Source organism: Guyanagaster necrorhizus, assembly GCF_019112545.1.
Source record: "Guyanagaster necrorhizus MCA 3950 unplaced genomic scaffold BT62scaffold_19, whole genome shotgun sequence".
In the NCBI taxonomy this organism is placed as follows: Eukaryota; Fungi; Basidiomycota; class Agaricomycetes; order Agaricales; family Physalacriaceae; genus Guyanagaster; species Guyanagaster necrorhizus.
In genome coordinates, this window is record NW_025064898.1 from 538,639 (window position 1) to 556,391 (window position 17,753).

At 48.7% G+C, this 17,753-nt stretch overlaps 5 protein-coding genes across 5 annotated transcripts; 1 reads left to right on the forward strand and 4 right to left on the reverse strand.

The window, feature by feature from the left end:
• Positions 1–1,153: 1,153 nt before the first annotated feature.
• On the reverse strand, positions 1,154–2,782 carry BT62DRAFT_995622 (quinone oxidoreductase; the record flags this gene model as incomplete). Its single annotated transcript, XM_043190534.1, has 9 exons — positions 2,506–2,782; positions 2,249–2,425; positions 2,097–2,202; positions 1,929–2,043; positions 1,640–1,878; positions 1,480–1,591; positions 1,356–1,428; positions 1,234–1,292; positions 1,154–1,181 (listed from the first exon to the last, which is right to left on the reverse strand). Exons 1-9 carry the CDS (start codon positions 2,605–2,607, stop codon positions 1,154–1,156), a joined length of 1,011 nt encoding a protein of 336 aa, XP_043037702.1. The 5' UTR covers positions 2,608–2,782.
• Positions 2,783–5,492: 2,710 nt separating this feature from the next.
• On the reverse strand, positions 5,493–6,900 carry BT62DRAFT_934381 (uncharacterized protein). The gene is made up of 3 exons (XM_043186719.1): positions 6,550–6,900; positions 6,006–6,500; positions 5,493–5,954 (listed from the first exon to the last, which is right to left on the reverse strand). The coding sequence occupies exons 1-3, from the start codon at positions 6,775–6,777 to the stop codon at positions 5,745–5,747; spliced, it is 933 nt and encodes a 310-aa protein (XP_043037703.1). The 5' UTR covers positions 6,778–6,900; the 3' UTR covers positions 5,493–5,744.
• Positions 6,901–7,573: 673 nt separating this feature from the next.
• On the forward strand, positions 7,574–9,391 carry BT62DRAFT_934383 (glycoside hydrolase family 16 protein). Its single transcript, XM_043186720.1, has 8 exons — positions 7,574–7,947; positions 7,997–8,024; positions 8,078–8,261; positions 8,322–8,341; positions 8,395–8,427; positions 8,478–8,726; positions 8,784–8,953; positions 9,006–9,391. The coding sequence occupies exons 1-8, from the start codon at positions 7,818–7,820 to the stop codon at positions 9,263–9,265; spliced, it is 1,074 nt and encodes a 357-aa protein (XP_043037704.1). The 5' UTR covers positions 7,574–7,817; the 3' UTR covers positions 9,266–9,391.
• A 2,069-nt stretch (positions 9,392–11,460) lies between these two features.
• BT62DRAFT_952670 (NAD(P)-binding protein) lies at positions 11,461–13,218 on the reverse strand. The gene is made up of 7 exons (XM_043188243.1): positions 12,790–13,218; positions 12,497–12,734; positions 12,374–12,471; positions 12,280–12,310; positions 12,152–12,222; positions 11,956–12,066; positions 11,461–11,905 (listed from the first exon to the last, which is right to left on the reverse strand). The coding sequence occupies exons 1-7, from the start codon at positions 12,975–12,977 to the stop codon at positions 11,605–11,607; spliced, it is 1,038 nt and encodes a 345-aa protein (XP_043037705.1). The 5' UTR covers positions 12,978–13,218; the 3' UTR covers positions 11,461–11,604.
• Positions 13,219–13,286: 68 nt separating this feature from the next.
• BT62DRAFT_952674 (uncharacterized protein) lies at positions 13,287–15,910 on the reverse strand. The gene is made up of 3 exons (XM_043188244.1): positions 15,385–15,910; positions 15,056–15,325; positions 13,287–15,009 (listed from the first exon to the last, which is right to left on the reverse strand). The coding sequence occupies exons 1-3, from the start codon at positions 15,590–15,592 to the stop codon at positions 13,613–13,615; spliced, it is 1,875 nt and encodes a 624-aa protein (XP_043037706.1). The 5' UTR covers positions 15,593–15,910; the 3' UTR covers positions 13,287–13,612.
• Positions 15,911–17,753: the final 1,843 nt, after the last annotated feature.

The following is a 17,753-nucleotide window of genomic DNA, read 5'->3' on the forward strand; positions in this document are numbered from 1 at the left end:
AGTGCTGGCGGCCTGCTAGCCTTCCCGTGTATATTAATATTGTTGCCGACTGCACTTCACCCTGGTTCTCTCCGGTAACCATGGATAGAAGACCTTGTTAGTGGGGCTACTATCCACAATGGAGCCGCCCGACTATGAGAGGAACGGCCAAAGAAGCAGCTTCTATCGGTGAAATAAAGAAAATCGTTCCCGGGGTCATCGATGGTTCATCCTCGCATCGAAATCCCACTCAACGTGGCCCAAATTACGAACTGTCGGTCCGATCACCACATGGGAAGCCACGATGCTCGCAGTTTTTTTGGCTCTCTATAATGAAATTGGTCACGGGGCTCGTTGGGCGGTCATCCTGGCATATTTCGAGGATGCGGATGGTAAGAATTGCAGCCGTTCTGTGACTGGCGACGGCGATCAAATTGCCGAGTATCTTGGATTCGCCTGGCAGGACAAGCCAAGTTCCTTGCTTGACATCAAGCCTGAGATGTGGAAGCCTGTATACTCGTCCAACGTGAAGTCGTTGGCTGCTAATTTCTCGTAACAGAGCGGAAGAAAGGCGGTCAAAGTTTAAGATGCTGTCGGTGGCACACTGGTAGAGTTTAGCAGCATGTACGCAACCATGGATTTAGAATCTTAGCTGGGTCCTTTCCCTTACGCCGCAACCAGGCCTCTGGGTAAAGGTAAATATGTAAGTTTACACGCTACTTGTGAAACATAGTGTACAAACGGAGGTTCGAACTGTGCACGAGTGCTTCGCGGGTCCGCCTTACTCATGAGATGTTCGCTCTGCTGGACTTCGGCTCCACCAACAGGCTGGTACGCCACTACCGCCAATGGTGCCAGTGGAAGACCATACCCATCAGTATCATAATGGAGGCACGGGCGTCAATCAGTGCCACTGATAGGACATTGGTCAAAGATTTACGCGCAGTACGACCTAGAACCTGAAGCATCCATCATATGAAGGCATGCACGGATGATGGATCGAAAGAGCCTGACTTCGGCACCTTCCGTCGCTCACCGATCACTTTTGAGGTTTGCGGGTCGCAAGCGGATCTCCCGATGTAAGTACTCTTAAGTTTGGAAAACAGTGATGATAAAATGCATAAATTTTAATTATTCGACATAACTTGAGGGGACAATCTGAATAACTTGGCACTTACGCGATTTCAGCAACTATCTTCCCTCTGTCAAGGCAGAGTCAGCTCAATGACGTCTGCCGCAAAAAAGAAAACCTACATATTCTTGTTCGCCTCCATTTCCCTATGGGCCTCTCGAATATCATTCCAATTATAAACCTACACACATATTTACATATGATTAGAGAACAAATGGTGGGAACAGTCTCAGAAAAGCCACACCTTATGAATGTACGTCTTGATAGGACCATTTCCTTCGCATCCAGTAACGTCTCCTAAAAATTGGTCCCTCAAACTGTCCATGACTTGTCAGATACGATATAATGAATGTCAAAGGTGGTCTTACCGGGTGATCAAGTCCGCCTGATATTCCAGGCTACGGGCCCTTAGGGTAGAACCCTGGATACGGAGGCGCTTCGACAGGATAGGCCGCAGGTCCACAGATGGGACCGTAGAACCTTCACTGCGATAAGGTAGCGGTGCAGAAAAGCCCGAGGATTGCTTACCACTTAAGAAGGCAAATATCGTCATGCGGCCATCGATGGCAAGCGAATTGATATTCTTGTTCCAATGAGTCTGACCAACGAAGTCAAGAATAACGTCGACTCCCGTCCCCTCGGTGATTTTGAGTACTTCGGCCGCAAAATTCTGAGTCTTGTAATTGACTCCGAGTGTCGCGCCGTTTGGGATTGAAAGCAGCCAGTCGAGCTTTTCCTTCGTAGATGCGGTGGCGACGACATTCTTCCTGTATAGACATTAAGACTTCAAAGCTATGTGAACGGTACTTGAACTGACGCGCCGAGTGAACGGGCCATTTGAATAGCGGCGATACCAACGCCAGATGCAGCGGAATGTATCAAAACACTTTCTCCAGGCTTGAGTTCTCCGTATACTGTAATTCCTTGAAAGGCTAATGAAAATTACATCATTCTTCGCCTTTTTCCGACATTGAGATATTCATACCGGTTAGAAACACTTCGGGAATACTGGCAGCTTCGGCCCAGGACAAATACGAAGGCTTGGATATCAGGTGAGTTTCATTCACGACAATATACTCTGCGTATGCACCCTGGAGAACAGGTAAACATCGAAAGGGTTGGTTGGTATCATCTTACGCCTGCGGCAATGCCGAAGACCTCATCACCCTCCTTCCAATTTCCGGAGAGGTTGGGTCCAAGGGCTGCGACATAGCCCGAAAACTCAACACCGAGAATCGTAGAGGCTCCGGGCGGAACCGGGTACATTCCTTCTCGCTGGAGTATGTCCATACGATTCAGCCCGAAAGCCTTGATCTGAGACATTTAGGTGATAAGTAAGTACGACATGAGAATGCGATTGTCGTCGTCTCAGATCTGAGACGGCGGTCACATACTTTTACAAGAATCTGCCGTTCCGAGGGAGCTGGCGTCTCAACATCCCCAATGAAGAGGTTCTCGAGCGGTCCTTTGTCGTCTTTGATCAGTACGGCTCTCATATCCGTTGATAAGGGGCAATTCCAAATGGGACTCGGCACGGTTTCAGGTTGATGTCAAAAAGAATGACTGAGAATACTACAGCGCCGCGATGTAGATGAAGGACAAGGACAAAAGACAACCTTGGCCAACGCCATCACTCTGAATCGTGTTAGTAATGATGATGTCATATCAACGTCACTCCACACTCAGATTCGGGCAGCTCGGCTTTGGATTAACTGGAAAAAAAAATTATGCGGACATTATCGCCACTCGACCGTGCGCAAATCATGATGTAGAGTGGACCTACATGAAGTATCAAGGGACTCGGCGCTGTCGTGCCTCCGGCCTGATTTGGGCTTCGACGACAGATCCACCAACCTGAGGCCGTTTACAAACTCGATTGAGAGTAGCCCACAAATCTCGGCTAGTTGGGATACGGGAGTATGAGATCAACGTTCAACCTCGGCCCCGTGATCGCGTGAGGGAAAAAATATCTGTTATCAAATGTCCATTCATGGAGCTATCTTTGATAGACGCACCAGCTGGCTGGCTATTGATAGATAGTCTAAGGGACTTTCAAGCGAAAAACGTCCAGGTTTTAGCAGTTTTGGTACCTGGTACCTAGTATGTCAACGCTGTCGAAATGGTACTCCGTGGATTCAAGTTGCCCGTGGATGATAAAATCAAGAAACGAAATCGATTGCTTCAGGATTTCGCTGAGTGTTTTAGAGGCTATATACCAACGCTAAAACCTGTGACATGGAACAGAGGACGATTAGAAATCAAGAATAATTAAGAGCATAATGACACTAACCTACTCGAGTTCAAGAAACTACCTACACACGACATGCCTACAGTAGGATGAACATAAAACGGGGGTATCATATTACATGACGAAAGGATGCAGTACCCAAGTCCCTAGTGTTGATTCTGGAGCCGTAATTCCAAAGGCTCGACACGAAACAAGTGCTCTTCCCTTTAGGACTGAGTCGCCCCCAAACTGGCACAGACCAATATCCCTAGCACTGATCCTAGCACTGATAAAGTCAGCTTTGACAATTTGACTAAGTAGGAGGAACAAAAAAAATCATCCTCGGTGATAATGGAGTTTTCATACAGCGGGATCTCATCAGGTACAGGTTGCATCTTTGACGCACTGTTGGTTACTGCTCTTTCAGCCCTCATCTGCCACCGTGTTTCGTACTGGCCGTAAATCCGTCACAGTCAGACTCGGCCGTAGGCACTACCTGCCATCAGTCCGTCCACCAATCAAGACGGGATTACATGCATGCGCCCCAGATAGTTCGATCTTTTGCTTTCCGGAGTGGCCGTCCCTTAACGGATAATTTAAATAAATAGCCTTCTTTGCATCATACAGGAACAGCCCAGGAAGTCCACTTCAGATCCGGAGGCCAAAGGCACTGGTTGGAGGACTCGAGTTCTGCTTGGCGGTTTTGACGGCATTTGGTACCGTGGCACTGGCAAATATTAGTCAAAGATCATTATCATCCAGACAGTAACCATACCCAGTGAACGAGCTTGAACTAACGGGTAGGAATTCCAAGCTCAATTACTTCTGACCATTTGGGGGCGAAACGGTTCAGCATTGAAGACAACCATCACAGAGCCTGTGCCTCTCTTCAAGGACAGCGTGGCATAGTCTAAATGTGTTCGAGACTGACGATACGACAGATGCGCGTTACCATACAACATCAGCAAAACGACGCCAGCCGCCTCGTATCCCAATATTGCTGCGGGTTCGTAGCTTGGTGACACGGGAGTCCATACGCAGGCACACCAGATTAACATCAAGGGTCCAGGAAGATCATGATCATAATGCGCCATGTTATCGTAAACCAGCGCTGGCACATTCATGCTCAAGTCAGGGACGAAACCTCAGTCTCCTCCGCCTACCGGATAACGAACGGACCATCGGGAATCCACAAAGAGGATGTGCGCCCCTGTACAGTATATGCTCAACCTGATGTAAAAGCTCGGAACGAAAGAAACAAAGTCGCCCGGAACAGGCGCTTGTTCGGAAGGTAACAAGTATCATGGAGATCTTTCCCCTTTGCGCAATGTTTCAGTTCATCCGTAACTTAGCATGGTTTTAATTTTAATTATAAGGACGTACCCATGGACCAAGCTGAATCAACATCGTGATTCCATGAAACGTGGCGGGTCGACTGAATTAATAGCCCGCGCTTGAAGGCTGTACTCCGTCACGATATCTGGATATGACCTAGACCAGTAATACAATTCAATATGATACAAACCAAGATTCAGAGGACCAAGGTCAAAGACCGGGATGATCGCAAGAAACTAATGACTCCGCTTCAGAGTTCTATCAATCGAGAGTCAGCGGTGAGTGGTAAAGTAGGACGCTACGGTTGACATAGGTCCCGATCCAGGTGGCAACGAGGTCTATTCCTGTGATTTCATTGGTGGCTCGGACGACAGTTTGTTCGCTAAGTTTCATCGAAGGAAACTAATGAAAAATCCCGTATAAAAGCAGGAGCCAGCATAAAGCGTTCAACTTTCCATTTTGGGTGAAGTGGACCTTTACACGTGGTCGCGCTGGCCCCAAAGTTGAAACTCCGATTGGAGGCGCCGCTATAAAAAAAACCTTAAAAAACACGTTGCTTAGCGCATACTGGAATTTTTACCCAGCATCTCACCTCACCTCCGCCTCGTGCTCCATCCTGGTGAGTATTCCTTGTCCTTTTATATTCAACGGTTATGCTGTTGCATATAATTTGATGACCTTTGCTATGGTCCGTGTTTCCAAGTGCGACTAGACATCGCGTTCAAACCTGCCGAAATCTTTTTTTTACCTAGCTTTCTGAAGTCTTCTCATATCATTATATGGTGAACGATCTCGCTGACTTGTTTTTCCCTAGGTGTTAAATTTACACTTGTTGATATTAAGTATAATGTATTCTTGGTACCTGTAGCATCGCACCGTGCGTTATGATGAACATAATTTTTGTTCCGAACACAACTTATGGCATATGCTATGGTGCCATATGGGCCCTCTTACAAAAATTTGTAAAATTGTCATCAAAAAAACAAGCAGTATGATGAACAAGCGTTCCCCTTCGCAACGCCTCTAACAATGTCGTAAGGCGACTCATTGAAGTGCAAAGAGTGATTCCTACTACAGCTGCGCTTGAAGAGCCTTCATCTGTGCCAACAATGTTGTCGATGATGCAGGACAACCGACCCCAGGTCCCTCCAGATTCTGCAATGATATCAAAACCGCCGTGATCCTCGTAATTTGTGATGCAGTCGAGTTATCCGTAGGAAAATCTATCGCAACAGCCGTATTGTTGACGGCATGGCCAGCGGCGACGTTGGCACTGAGAGACTGTACGGTATGTGAGCTTCGGAGATAAGTTGTTGTGTACGGAGAACTCACTTTGATGAACGAAGTCCTTTCAGGAGGACAAGAGCATGGAATAAGCACCGGGTTGCCATCAGCACCGGTAGTTCCGTCACAATTGCCAGTGCCTGATGGGTTAACGCCAGCCTCTATTCCGAACTCGGGAACCAGGGATGGGTCAACTGTGCTATTCGTCGTGTCCGTCACAGTGGAATTGTCGCTTGCGACAGAGAAAGTTACAGTAGCTGGCGCAGACGAAGAGGTTGCCGACGAGGATAAGGGCGAGGATGAAGATGCAGCTGCCGACGATGATGATGCGGCAGTAGTTCCTTCTTGTATAGCTTTCTGTTGTGCCACAAAAGTGGTAGAGGCAGCAGGACAACCCTTCCCTGTCCCGTTAATATTCTGCAAGGTGACTAGGGCCGTCTGTATCCTCGCAAGCTGGGACGCTTGAGAGTCGTCCTCCGGGAAAGACACTTGTACTGATGGATTATTGATGACGAATCCAGCATTGACGTTGGCATTCAGAGACTATTCGTGGCGTAAGAATGGAAATTTCACGAAAAACTTGTATGCATACCTGAATGAAGGTATCACGCTCCGGAGGGCATACGCAAGGAATCAAAATGGGGCTCCCGTTGGCCCCCGTAATCCCATCGCAATCTCCAGTACCGGTTGGGTTGATTCCCGCTTCCAGTCCGAATTCAGGAATCAAATCTGAATTGACGTCGCGTCGGATAGGTGCAGATATTACAGACAGCACGATAACACTTGAAGTTGCGAGGACAGTAGCAGCGAATTTCAACATGCTGGAGAATGTGGCAGTTGAAGGAATGGAGAATGTGGTTAATGAGTGGCTTGTAGAGAAACGGAAAAGAGTGAAGAAATGAAGCAAAACTCCTGCGTCAAGCAGGGTGCCGACACTGTCGACGGGCTGAAGAGAAAGTAGTGGGAGTAAGAAGGAAACAAGCGTTTGTCCATTGATGAACTTGGAACCTAAATATAGTTTGTCGGTCTGGCCCGGTCACGTTCTCGATGATCACACTGTGACAGCTAGGATATCTCTCGATTCCGATTCTCTCTAATTGTTGCCGCTCTATAGGACTCCCTTCTGCCTGCTTCTCAGGCTCGGTCTATAAGTATTATGTCTCTATAACCATGGGATTGAGATCAGATCGCCATACTGAAGAACAATTAACATATCACAATGGTTCAGATGCAGATTTCGAATCCCATCACCTCGCTCTCCCTCCCTGGCACTTTCTCTTTCCGAGTTCAAACCTTTATATTGTAAGCAGCGACTACTCGTATGGCAACTCTGGCCGTAAGACCGACGGATCAGAAGACTTCTTTTTTCACGTGCCGCACTTTTCAAGTTCTGTTGAAACTCCAATTTTTCATTCACGGCGCTGAACTGAATAGACCGGACCATAGTCCGGAACAGTCTTCCAAGGAAATAACAAGTCGTGGCCGAAGACGAGGGATCATGACGTAAATCATCGTCGCTAGGTTATCTAACTACCTGCTTACCGACACCTCACTTCAGACAATCGCAAGCTCTTCAACTTCTGTATACGCTATTCGAGCTCATTATTATCCTTCAGAACTTCAGTCGCTGCAGCGCACGACAAATTGAAACTTGCACTCAAATTTAGCGGTCCCCCTAACACGCCGGTCGTGCCTATCCGCAGTGTTGCCACGGTTCTGCCGCACCATCACAGTCCATTCTCCCTTTGCAAAAGTCATTTGCCGATAAGTTTGCCGACAAAAGCACAGTCAATCTTTCTTTTGGCAATCATATAAGTAGCTTCTTCACCACCGACCCTTATTCACTCCTTCTTGACTACCATGCCAAACCTGGCTCTCCTTGTCGCGCTTAGCGTCGTCGCCTGCGAACTTGCCGCAGGAACTACATACGAAATGATCAAAGAATATGCTGGGTCGGGCTTCTTTGATGACTGGGATTATTATGATAATTGTGCGTGTCCACGCTCTCGTTAAGGGCCGAAACTCATATCGTGTTGCAGACGACAATCTCACTAACGGAGATGCCATGTTCGTCATTTGCTCATAGGTTCCTTCGGTTGTTAATATCTACAATAAACCAGCTTCGTAGGCTCCGGCTCCGACCTCACATACATAGACTCTACCACAAACCGTGCGATCATGAAAGTCGACAACACCTCCACCGTGGCTTACAACTACAAGCGTGACACCGTTCGAATTGCGTCAAAGGATCGCTACGAGGTTGGAAGCATTTGGATAGCGGACATGTACCATGTTCCATACGGCGTAAGCTTTGCCTAGTTTCTTCCTCTGAATTCCGCAGTAACTGTTCTTTTCGTGGGACAGTGTTCGGTCTGGCCGGCGTGGTACTTCGCTATCAATTGGTGTGACATACTGGTGCTCATGCTTAATTATACAGGTGGTCCCAGGCTCCTGACTGGCCAACCGGGGGGTAAGTCGGTGCGCTCTTTCAGATCGATCCTTTTAATTTTGTGATCGCAGAGAGATCGATACCTTTGAAGGGGTGAATCTTGTGACCATGAACCAAATGGCTCTGCATACTGAGAGTGGTTGTAAACAAGTAGACCCAGTCCAATCGTCCACCCTCATCAATACCACCGATTGTGATTACGAAGTAGACGACAACGACGGTTGCGTCGTGACAGACCCGTCCACAGCATCGTATGGAGCCAAATTCGCTGCTGCGGAAGGCGGTGTCTTCGTCACAGAATTCGCGGAGACCGGGATATCGTGAGCTTCCCGTTCCTTAGTACCAGTCCGTTCTGGTTGCTGACATGTCTTGCGTAGTATCTGGTTCTTTAGCCGCTCCAGTGTTCCCTCCTCCATCTCCTCGAACTCAAGTACCATTGATACTGACAACCTCGGTACCCCTGTTGCGAACTGGCCCAAAGGTGGATGCGATATTGACACGTACTTCACCGCACAGAATCTGATATTTGATATCACTCTCTGCGGAGGTAAGTAACTGCGGTCTATCAGATTTAGCTAATATTAAGTTTCTTGGTGCAGACTTTGCAGGCACCGCATCTATATTTAATGAAACCTGCACGGGCACATGCTATACCGACTATGTCATCGGGAATGCCTCTTACTATGACACTGCCTACTTCGATGTTGCTTCAGTGCGTGTGTACGGCGTTAACGGGACCGATACGACGGCGTCAAGCAGCAGCAGCAGCGGTGCCATGAGCAATAACTTGTGGGATTCGAGAACCGCTGCGGTGCTGGCCGCTGCTGCCCTAGGTGCTACTGCGTTGCTAGCTATCTGAAGTCAAAAATATCTCTTTTTCGTAATATTACAGACTGCGCTTATTGCGTTCTATCAGTGCCTAAATACAATACCTCTCTTTTCCTTGTATGAATAGACCTCTATAAACTGCGGACACATATCACTGTCGAGGCTCTCGGAGTCGTTAAAAATGGCTTCCCAGCACTGCGTCTAAGCGGATAATAAATGTCCGACTTGATTTCTTCGGTCCGCACCTCATATAGCAACACCTCGAGGCGCAAGTACAGTTTTGCGTCTCTGCCATGAGATGACACCACTTATGTGTCATGCTGCGCCGTGTACATGAAGATTCTCGAGTGCTCCCATGACGATTCAGAGGTTTTACTAATCGTAGTCAGACGAATATGCCCGTGAAATTAACAAACAAACTTCAGAACTCTCAGTTCGGCTCGAAAGATCCATTCTGAGGATGTCCGTCGGTCCCTTTTCTCCGGTACCTGTGATGACTGGAATGTCGCCTCGGCTAGGTGATCGTCAGGTCCTCGACTCATTGATATTTTGACCTCGGACAGAAGTTCTTGATCTACAAATTACTATTGACCTCGGGGGACTTTGTGAACCCTTGTGGAACCCAGCTGTGGTTCCGTCCGGAACGATATCCATGCAGTTGCACCAGGTGTCGGCAGAATGCTGTCACTGAACTGGGAAAAAAAACGGTAGTCAAGGATGTATAAGTGACGGAAATGCATCTAATCGCTTCGCACCATCCGGATTAAACGCGATAAACGGCCGTCCATCCGAGACTATCAAGATTTGGATTGGAAAAAATCATGTCAACAGGCCGGAGTAGATCATCATTTGGCATTGGCGCCCTCGGAGTCATGAAGAAATACGACCAGATATGGTCCCTTAGAGACACGAGGGGCGATAACGAGGTCTGTCTTCGGTGTTCATTGTGGTTCTGCCTACCCCGCCACTGTCTTGAAATGTAATTTCGTCATACAGGTCGATGATGCTATGACCGAGGATGGCGAAGAGCAGATTTTGTCGAGGAGTTCAAAGACCTTGACCTGTAAAAGATAGAATCAATGAACACTGCTGAGTGTTGAGCGTTGAGGCTTAGTTGAGTTCTGTCATCAGGCAGCGGCATTGAGCCGCATAATGTTGCAGAACAGATCACTTTCTTGAAACCCAGCGAGAAAAATATCTGGCTTTGGTAGGATGAACATGGTGGGATGTGACGATACCTGGTGGCTCTGAGACAACCAGCACCTCCACCGCGTGTTAGTAGTTAGTGTATTGTAATCAAAATCAAGAAAAAGCCTAGCGGCAAAGTTAGGTCGGAACTTCCCGCGCCTATCCACGATCGCGTCAGTTTTGTTCAAGGCCAACAGAGGGGGAACCTGGATGGTCAAAATTACTGTTGCCTCGTCAAATACCGCTGTTAAGCCTGTAGGATGCAATGCGGTAGCATATCGTTATGCTGGGATTTGCTGTACAATCTACGCCGCTAGAAGCATCTAGGATTTTATTAGTGAAGCCTCAGAGACTACTCAAGTTTACTCTCTTTACCTAGTTTTATCTTGCAGCGTAACGTTCTCACTAGCCTTACCATAGACCCAGATGTTCATTGCACAATCACAGCACCTACCTACTGTTGCGGGACGACACAAGTACCTGATGTCAACCTTATATAAGCATAGACAGTTTTGTCCTGAGTCGACGGTCAACTGCCTTTAAGCAATTGACCGTCGTACTCAGGTGAGTAGTAGTCATACGTACCAACTGCCTTTAAGCAATTGACTGTCGTACTCAGCCTGGCTGTTATTCACTGCGCACTAATAACCTGCCTGCAACACCTACTTGACCAGCTTTCCCATTTATTATGCAACCTGAGCACTGTATGCCGATGGCCATCATGATCACTAGGGAAACTCAGTCGAATGACACGTCTTTTGACCACAAAATGGCACCATAGGTCGATTGCGGTCCTCCTGAGACCTGAATATGAGCCTGAATGATCAGAGCTTCTGCTTCTTTCCGGCTCTGTGTGCTTGGCGTCAGGTCACGCACCTTCATGTGCAACTTCTGCTCAAATCCAGATTTCCCAATGAATAGATTCTTCTGGCGAACATGTTTACGAGAAGCACCAACAGGGATCACAATACACTCAAACGTTCCTCCTCGACGCACATTCACAACGTAACGGCTGTTCGTGCGACATTGCTCCCGTTTGCGATCTTCACTATGCAAAGGTAATTTCTTTTACATCCATCCATCCATCCATACAAAGCAGAAAACAAGGTACTAGAACAAAAGGTACTACTACTACAGAGTCTCTTGAACAAATTGTCTACGCAGTGATTCTACCACACCATTTCACGCTCTCCCACTATCACTGCTCGCCAACCCGTCTCGCATATACTCCTCGAACAATGCCTTATAGTCCCTGTGCCATCGACTAAGCGCCGGTCTGCCCTCAGCAATATCCCCCGCGCTCCACATGATCCTCAGCTCGTCTACTAACCTCTTCGTCTCATTATCTGGACAGAGAATATAAAAGTCCCCATTCCGCGCCTTGTCGATCATGTAGAGCACTGTTTCTTCGGGAGCCCATGCTCCTTCCGGTTTGCTTGTGAAGTGAAGGGAACCAGCTAGGGGTGTGAAGGTCCATCCGGGGCTACGTATTGGATCAATTAAACGAAGGATCCGAGAGCGATGAAGACTCACATGAACAGGTGAGCGGTCACGTTGGAATGAGGACGTTCCCTCAACTCATAGGCCAGACCCTCTGTCAAGCTCTTCACAGCGGCTTTGGATGCGTTATATGCTGCATTGCCCCTGTAGAAGGGATTGGGAAAAATGACGTCAGATTTTATCTGAGAAACCTATAACTGGCAACGAAAAGTGGAACGACAAGACATACGGAGGATTGGTGATGCCCTGCTTTGAGCCAGTGTTGATGATCATGGCTTGGTTTTCTTGATGAAGCATAGACTAAATCATGGTGATTGAATGAATAAGCCTGCCGGCAGGGCGCTGAATGAGACTTACCGGGACGAAAGTCTGCTGCACATTTACAATTCTGACGCACGAAAAAAAAATTAAAAAATCAGACAACGCTGTACAGATTTCGATGAGTACCCACCCAAAAAGATTGACATCAAAAATTTTCTTCCAGTTCTCGATGCCATCCCACGACGTGCCTTCAGCACCAATACCAGCATTGTTCATCAGAACAGCGACCTAGATAAAGATGAGTTTACGTTACGGGGTCCAGAGGCCGGGGGAGTGATGAAGGGGGAGAGCAGGACCACTGGCAATTCATGATCCTCACCTCACCCCAGAGCTCGTAGACTTTGTCCCTGAGCCTCACAACCTCCTCAAGCTTGGCCACATCCGTGGGCACGACGAGCACGTTGGCATCGCCCACCACGGCAGCCACATCTTTGCCCACAGCTTTTAGTTTCTCTTCGTCTATATCAGCCAGGGCGACCTTCAGCTCAAGCCTGACGACCTCGTGAGAAACCGGGGCGAGCAAGAGACAAAGAAAATGAGACCGACTTGGCGAATTCCAGCGCAGCAGCCCTGCCAATCCCGCTGGCGGCGCCTGTGATGACGACGACACGGCCAGAGTGAATAACAGGGTGGAGCTCGTCGGCGACCTGCATGCTGTCGGGTTTGTATGACGACGTCGCGATGAAGGCGGGGCGGAGAGGGGAGCCGTTTCTGCTACGGTCTGATATCGGCATGGCGAGGGAAGACAATGAACAGCGTGTGCGAAGAGCTAGTGGTAGGAGAGAACGGTGAGAACGGTGACCGGTAAAGGGTAAATGGTGGTAAGGAGCCAAAGTAGTGGTTAGGGTTTTTGCGATGGACCCTGTTATAAGTACTTCCGCAGAATTCCAAGTACATAAAGGGGTGGAGCCAAAATAATATTGCCTAACAAATGCGACAATCGATTCTATGCAATGCTCGTGCAACTTGCGAAAGGATCACGTTTGCGGTACGTAAAAGGTTCTCGCCTCCGAAGCATGAAACGCACCTCATGGCTCGATTTTGACACGCCCCAGGTCTAAATACAATGCTAACAACAGCCCATGGCACCCTGGCGAAAATAACCCACAGTTATATATATAGCAATGAGAATGCTTACACGCACACGAGTCTGAGAGGAATAGAGCAACGTTCGTTCATTCATTGAGAGGTATAGAATATTAGAAAATGGGAACCAATACATATGTAGGCTAGTCCAATTTTGGCCATCACAAAGGATACGTTTTTTAAGTAAGGAAAAACTGAGAATGGACACAGAAAATACACCTCTTGCGATATTTCGCCTTTTCGAATCACAGTGAAGGATCCAGTCTGTTATTCTCGGTCAACTTCAAGGTGAGCCAATGGCAGAGCTTGACTGCGGCGGACCACCCTCAATGCCCATTTTCTTCCTAACCAGCTCAAACGTTTTCAACATCTTCCTTCTCGCCCCAAGCGCAGCCACACCCTTTTCTTCCAATGCCTCCTCATCCAACACAACCATATCCTGCCACTTCATACCCTCAAAGTTCGGCGTATACTTGTGTAGCCTCAAACTCCTCAACCACGCAGGAACATCATTCAATAGCTGCGGGTCAACGTCGTCCTCAGCTTTGGGCGTCCCGCCGCTTCCAGCACTGGTCGGACTCTTCATGATAGCCGACTTGGGCTGGTGGCGTCTGTTGTTATTATTCAGCCCTGCACTCTGGGGCTGCATCCCTAACCAATTCGCCTGACCAAATCCGCTCGCAGCCATCTGAGCCGCCAACAGCTGCGTCTCGGGGGAGATACCCAAGGCGCTGAACACGTTGTTGAACGGATTCAACGGAGGCATCCCACCCATATTGGGCATACCCAGCGGACTCATCCCGAATCCGCCCATCTGCATGCCCAGTCCATTCATCGAGTTGAGGTTCCCGGCACCGTCGTCGTATCGACTGTTGTTTGAGGCCGAGCCTGGAAGCCCCGGGCTCCTTGCCCCAGACCAGTTGGACCCACCAGGCGCACCAGCACCCAAGTTAGCGTTCCTCAAGTTGCCACCACCGCGGTTTTGATTTTGTTGTTGCCCTGCATTGATCATGTTTCCGTTATCGTCGTAGATACTACTTTGAACATCGCGGCTGTCGTTACCTGTAGGGGGTTTGGAGGTGCGTTTGTGAATCGTAGGGTCACCCATCATGGGAACGCCTGGCGCAGCAGACTTGTTCCAATCGTTCAGCTTGGTGCTCGCGGCATCGAAAGACTGAGTGTTCAAGCGATTTTCTTTCTGGAACATGGGGATGAGAGGTGTGTTGACCATGCTAGCCCAGCTGTCACTTGGGGGTAGCGTCACCTCCCCATTGGAAGCACGGGGCGATGCCACAAACTCGGTGCTCTTCGGGCGTGAGCTGATAGCTATCTCCTGAGAAGGCCCATTCTGTTCAGCAAGCTGACTGAGTTGCGAGCCCCACGTAGTCGGACGTCCATCACCAACTGAAGGGGACGAAAGGACAGGTGCCGAAATGCGATGCGCAGCATTGGTCGCCTTGAACTTGGCCCTCTGCTGGGCCAGAGTCGCAGCGGCATCAGCAGATGGCGAGGGATTGGCAGCAGAATCAGGAGAAAGGAAATTGGAGGAGTTGTCCAAGATAAGAGACTGACGATTGGTTCCGCTGAAGTTCCGGGTAGTAGGCGAAGCAGGAAGACCAGACTTGAGGCCCGGTGACTTGATAGACGCGAGTTTGGCCTCCATCTGACTTTGCATCGAACCTGAATAAGATGAGTAATAGTGCACAGCAAACAAAGAAAATCTCACCACCCATTGCGGGACTGAGCAAAGCGGTCATTGGGTCCGACCTAGCCATCTGCTGCAAGACGGTAATGAAGAATCTGATCTGAACTTGAGTGGAATGTTGGAGAAGACTGTAAAGAGCGGCTGTGCGCTCTGCTTCCGAGAGAACCTTGAACCATTGCTCGATGGCGCTGAGTTCTTCTTTAAAATTAACGTCCAAGGAGGCGGCGGCCATCTCTTCTAGGGTGGCTTCGTAGCTCTGAAGGTTTTCGAACCATTGGTCGAGCGCTTCCGCTAATTTCGAAGTGTTTTGGATTATTAGCTGAAGAGATGGTGAGGAACTGGTCACTTACCCTCAGGTGTCTGGAACATGCCAGAACCGCCGAGCAGCTCACTGGTCGGACGGGCATTGGAACTGATACCGCCGGGGCGGGGAGAAGAGGGCACGAGACCGCCATTACCCCTAGTGGAGGGCCCCAAAGACTGACGTGCAGTGGCGGCCCTGCCACTGTCATTTGCCGGGGACGGGCTGCGACTCGTAGAAGGTGGACGAAGACTCATGTTGATGGAGAAAGATGAAAAGAGATAAGAATGACGTATAAACCGATTTTGGTGGGGTGGGCTAGATGTTCCCGACGTCGAGTCGGTCGATGAGAGTAGCTAGAAACAAACTGGAGCACTGGGTGGGTGCTGCTGGGCGTTTGGGTTCTAGACGAGACCAGCGGAGCCTGCCGGTCTAGCGTACGTGGTCAGCGCAAGGAATGGCAGGAGAATCGACTTGGACTTGGATTGCCAAGAAGAGGAAGAAGAAAAAAACGAGTTGGACCGATGCTGGCGTGTTGTTAAGTGGGGGGGGTGTGACTGAGACCTCACGTTGCGGCTTACGGCCTAGACTTGCCTTTTCGGTTGCCTTTGTATTCTGATACTGACCCGGGGACTTGAACGCCAATTGTATAGTATAGTTAAACTGATCATGATCCTAATCCCTTCAAACTGTTTTACAGAGCATCGAGGTACTGCCAGCCGACACAGGCACATGCTTAACCAGGAATTTTCCAAGTTCTACGACGAGTCGGTGTTGTCAAGTTGCGCGGCCACAGGTACATTCAGAGTGGAGTGTGAATAATAAACCTATAGGAATCACCGATATCGCAATTGAGGGCGACCTTGTGAAATCTGGAATGGACCATCATGAGTAGCAGAATAATATCATGGAAGCGGCCGCCAGTAGCGGCGTGTATGAGATCTGTTCGACTGTCAGGTCACTTTCCAGGAGTCGATGCCTGATCCTGAACAGAAATCCATTCAGAATATGCTAGCCATCCTATGTCCATCGCCGACGTGAAGTATGTTTCGGTAATACGGTGATTGGGAGACGCTTATACGGGGGAAACACGCCGCGTCGTTCTTCTAACTGCGTTGAGCTACTCCCCTGTCACCGTAAGGTTTTTAATATATGTATCTCTGAGCTATTCATGGGCCCACCCGCGAAAGTTTTATAGCACATGAAAGAAGGAGAGCCAGTACGACACCCTTGCGGTATCAGTTGCAGTCATGGATTCTATCAGGACTTAGCAAATCGCCGGACGTTAACACAACTTGGTAAAGTATTGGAAAAGCGAGAGTCGGAGGGGTAAAGACTAAGCTACGAGCATCGCGCTCCAAGTCGTAACAAGTTCACGATTGCGTGCCAGTCGACATCATGATGTCGAACAAAGTCTCTATTTTGCAGGAAGGAAGGAAGGAAGGATTTTACTCTAGCGTGTATACGAATCGATGGCATGGTGAATGCCAGACATGAAGGAGGTGAAGACCAAGTCGGGAACTTGCGGGTGAGATACTCCGGAGCGAGTTCGCCAATAGCCTGATTAACCGTCTGTCATTCAATGAAATGTTCGTTGAGGGCCGCCAAATCTTTCTCGTCGCCAAAAAAATCATCCAGGTTCAGCTTGATATTTTTGATCGCCGTCTGGAGCGACGAGTATCTAGTCCCGTTACCATCCTGTATATGAAGCAAGCTGGAATTAGCGAAGATCGCCCCTGATGCCCCTCCTTCGTTGACGGCCCCACCTGTCACAACCTGACCAGTTCGCGCTATTAATGCCGTGTGGCCGTACAGGTTCGAGTACATCCGAACCCTCAACTATACTGAAACCTAACAAGAACAGGAAGAAGCAGACTTTTGTCTCATTATTCGAATCAATTGGATAGACATCGACGATCAAGTTCAGGTTGACGACGGTCACCATCGATGGAGAGAGACGTCTATTTTCAGTTTAAGATAACTGCAGCACACAATGGGACGGAAAAATCCTTTACCTCTGCTTATTGCTACCAGGGTTGACATGATACTAAACTGAGAAAGCCGTCGTCATAATTCGGAAAATACCTATGTAACCGAGACAGAATAAAGACCAGACCGTAAAGATAAGGTTGCGAGGTTAGGATTTGCAGACAAGAGGACAGAATCGCAACCGAGATGAGACTGAAAGATAAGAAAACGCGCATGCAAAAGTTTTTAATGACTTACGCGAGTTGGCTGCGAAAAAGATATCGCTTGGGGCAACAGATATCTCGTAGGACAATTTCGGACCAGCGACGGTGGTAGCCAAGCGGGTCCAAGGTGAGGAGGTACAGCAAGTTCGGTAGTCATGGCGGTGGCTCTTGAAGTGAAGATACGATTACCAAAAAATCGTACTACAGATGCATTGCTTCTCAGTCC